The sequence below is a fragment of the Geospiza fortis genome, unplaced genomic scaffold (genome assembly GCF_000277835.1).
Source record: "Geospiza fortis unplaced genomic scaffold, GeoFor_1.0 scaffold224, whole genome shotgun sequence".
Classification (NCBI taxonomy): Eukaryota; Metazoa; Chordata; class Aves; order Passeriformes; family Thraupidae; genus Geospiza; species Geospiza fortis.
Genome location: NW_005054448.1, coordinates 379,150 through 380,646, shown reverse-complemented (window position 1 = coordinate 380,646; position 1,497 = coordinate 379,150). Strand labels below are relative to the sequence as shown.

General features: G+C 58.9%; 1 protein-coding gene across 1 annotated transcript in view; it reads left to right on the top strand.

The window, feature by feature from the left end:
* Positions 1-16: 16 nt before the first annotated feature.
* Positions 17-1,497, top strand: part of RNF215 (ring finger protein 215) — a 7,965-nt gene continuing 6,484 nt past the window's right edge. Inside the window, exon 1 of the mRNA XM_014309736.2 lies at positions 17-60. Coding sequence (XP_014165211.2) covers positions 17-60 — 44 coding nt within the window. The remainder of the gene's footprint in view (positions 61-1,497) is intronic.

Sequence of the window (1,497 nt, the reverse complement as noted above, 5' to 3'; positions counted from 1 at the left end):
AGAGGGGTATGGGGTCATGGGGGGGTATGGGGGCATGGGGGGTATTGGGGTCATGGAGGGGTATGGGGGCATGGGGAGCACATGGGACATGGAGGGCTGTAGGGTACAGGGGCTATAGGGGTATGAGGGCATGAGGAGGCACAGGGGGCTTGGGGACTATAGGGGAGTGTGGGGGCTGTAAGTGATATGGGGGGGTATGGAGGAGTTAGGAGGGTTTGGGGCCTATAGGGGGTATGGGGGCATGAGGAGGCTTAGGGGGTATGGGGAGTGTGGGGCTACTGGAGGTGTGGGGGCATAGAGGGCCTTGGGGACTGTAGGGGACATATGGGGTAGGAGTGCATGGGGAATATGGGGAATGGGGGCACAGGGGGCCTTGGGGAGCATGGGGAACAGGGATTTGGGGGGCAAGGGAGAGATGAGTGTAGGGGGCTCTGGGGGCTATGGAGTGTACAAAAGGGTGAGGGCTCTATGAGAGTTTGGGGAACACAATGAGGTGGAGGCGTTGTGGGGGGACATTGGGGTATGGAGGGAGATGTGGCTGTGGGGTGGGAGATGGTGATATGGGCCAGGTGTCAGGGAGAGGGGACAGCAATGAGGGCAGTGACAGGGATGGGAGGTGGAAACAGGGATCTAAAGTGGGGCAGGGACTGGGGCAGGGTGCCAGGTAGGAGGGACAGGGATGGGAGATGGGGACAGGGACAGATTGAGGGCTCAGGTGCAGTGATTGGAAGATGGGGATCAGGGGCAGGATGCCCATGGGGCTGTGTGTGTCCCATGGATGTCCCACAGAGCCCTGTTTCCCCCATGGACACATGGCTGTCCCAGAGAGCTCTGCATGTCCTATGGAACCCTATTTAACCCTATTTGTCCCATGAAGCTGTGGGTGTCCCATAGGTGTCCTGTGAAGTTATACATGTCCATGGATAACCCATGGAAACATCCCATGAAACCATACACGTCCCTGGGGGCTGTGGATGTCCCACAGAGCCATCTGTGTTAGGTCTGTGCATGTCCCAAGGAACCATTCATGTGCCATGGAGTCGTGTGTGTCCCTTGGAACTGGAACCCATAGATGTCCCATGGAGCCATCCACATTCTGTGGACCCATAAATGTCCCCTGGAGCTGTAGATGCTCAGGAAGCCACCCATATCCCACAAACCTACAGATGCTCCACAGAGCGTTCACACCCTTTATGTGTCCCCTCTGTGGGGCAGCTCTGGCAGGAGCCACCCCCAGGCCCCATTTTGGTGTTTCCCCCCCCAAACCCACAGAATTCCCACTCTCCAGGCTGCTCCTGAGCCAGCCGTGCTCCCGGCTGTTGTTTATGGCACAGCCAGACCCGCTGCAATCGGGACGTTTCACCGTGTGGTTAAACCGGCTCTGGCCGCGGCCGTGGGAGGAGGGATGTGCCCACCCTGTGATTACACCCCCGCACTTCAAACGTGGATGGGGACACGAGGGACACACCCAGACCCACCCCATGGCACCCTGCAGCC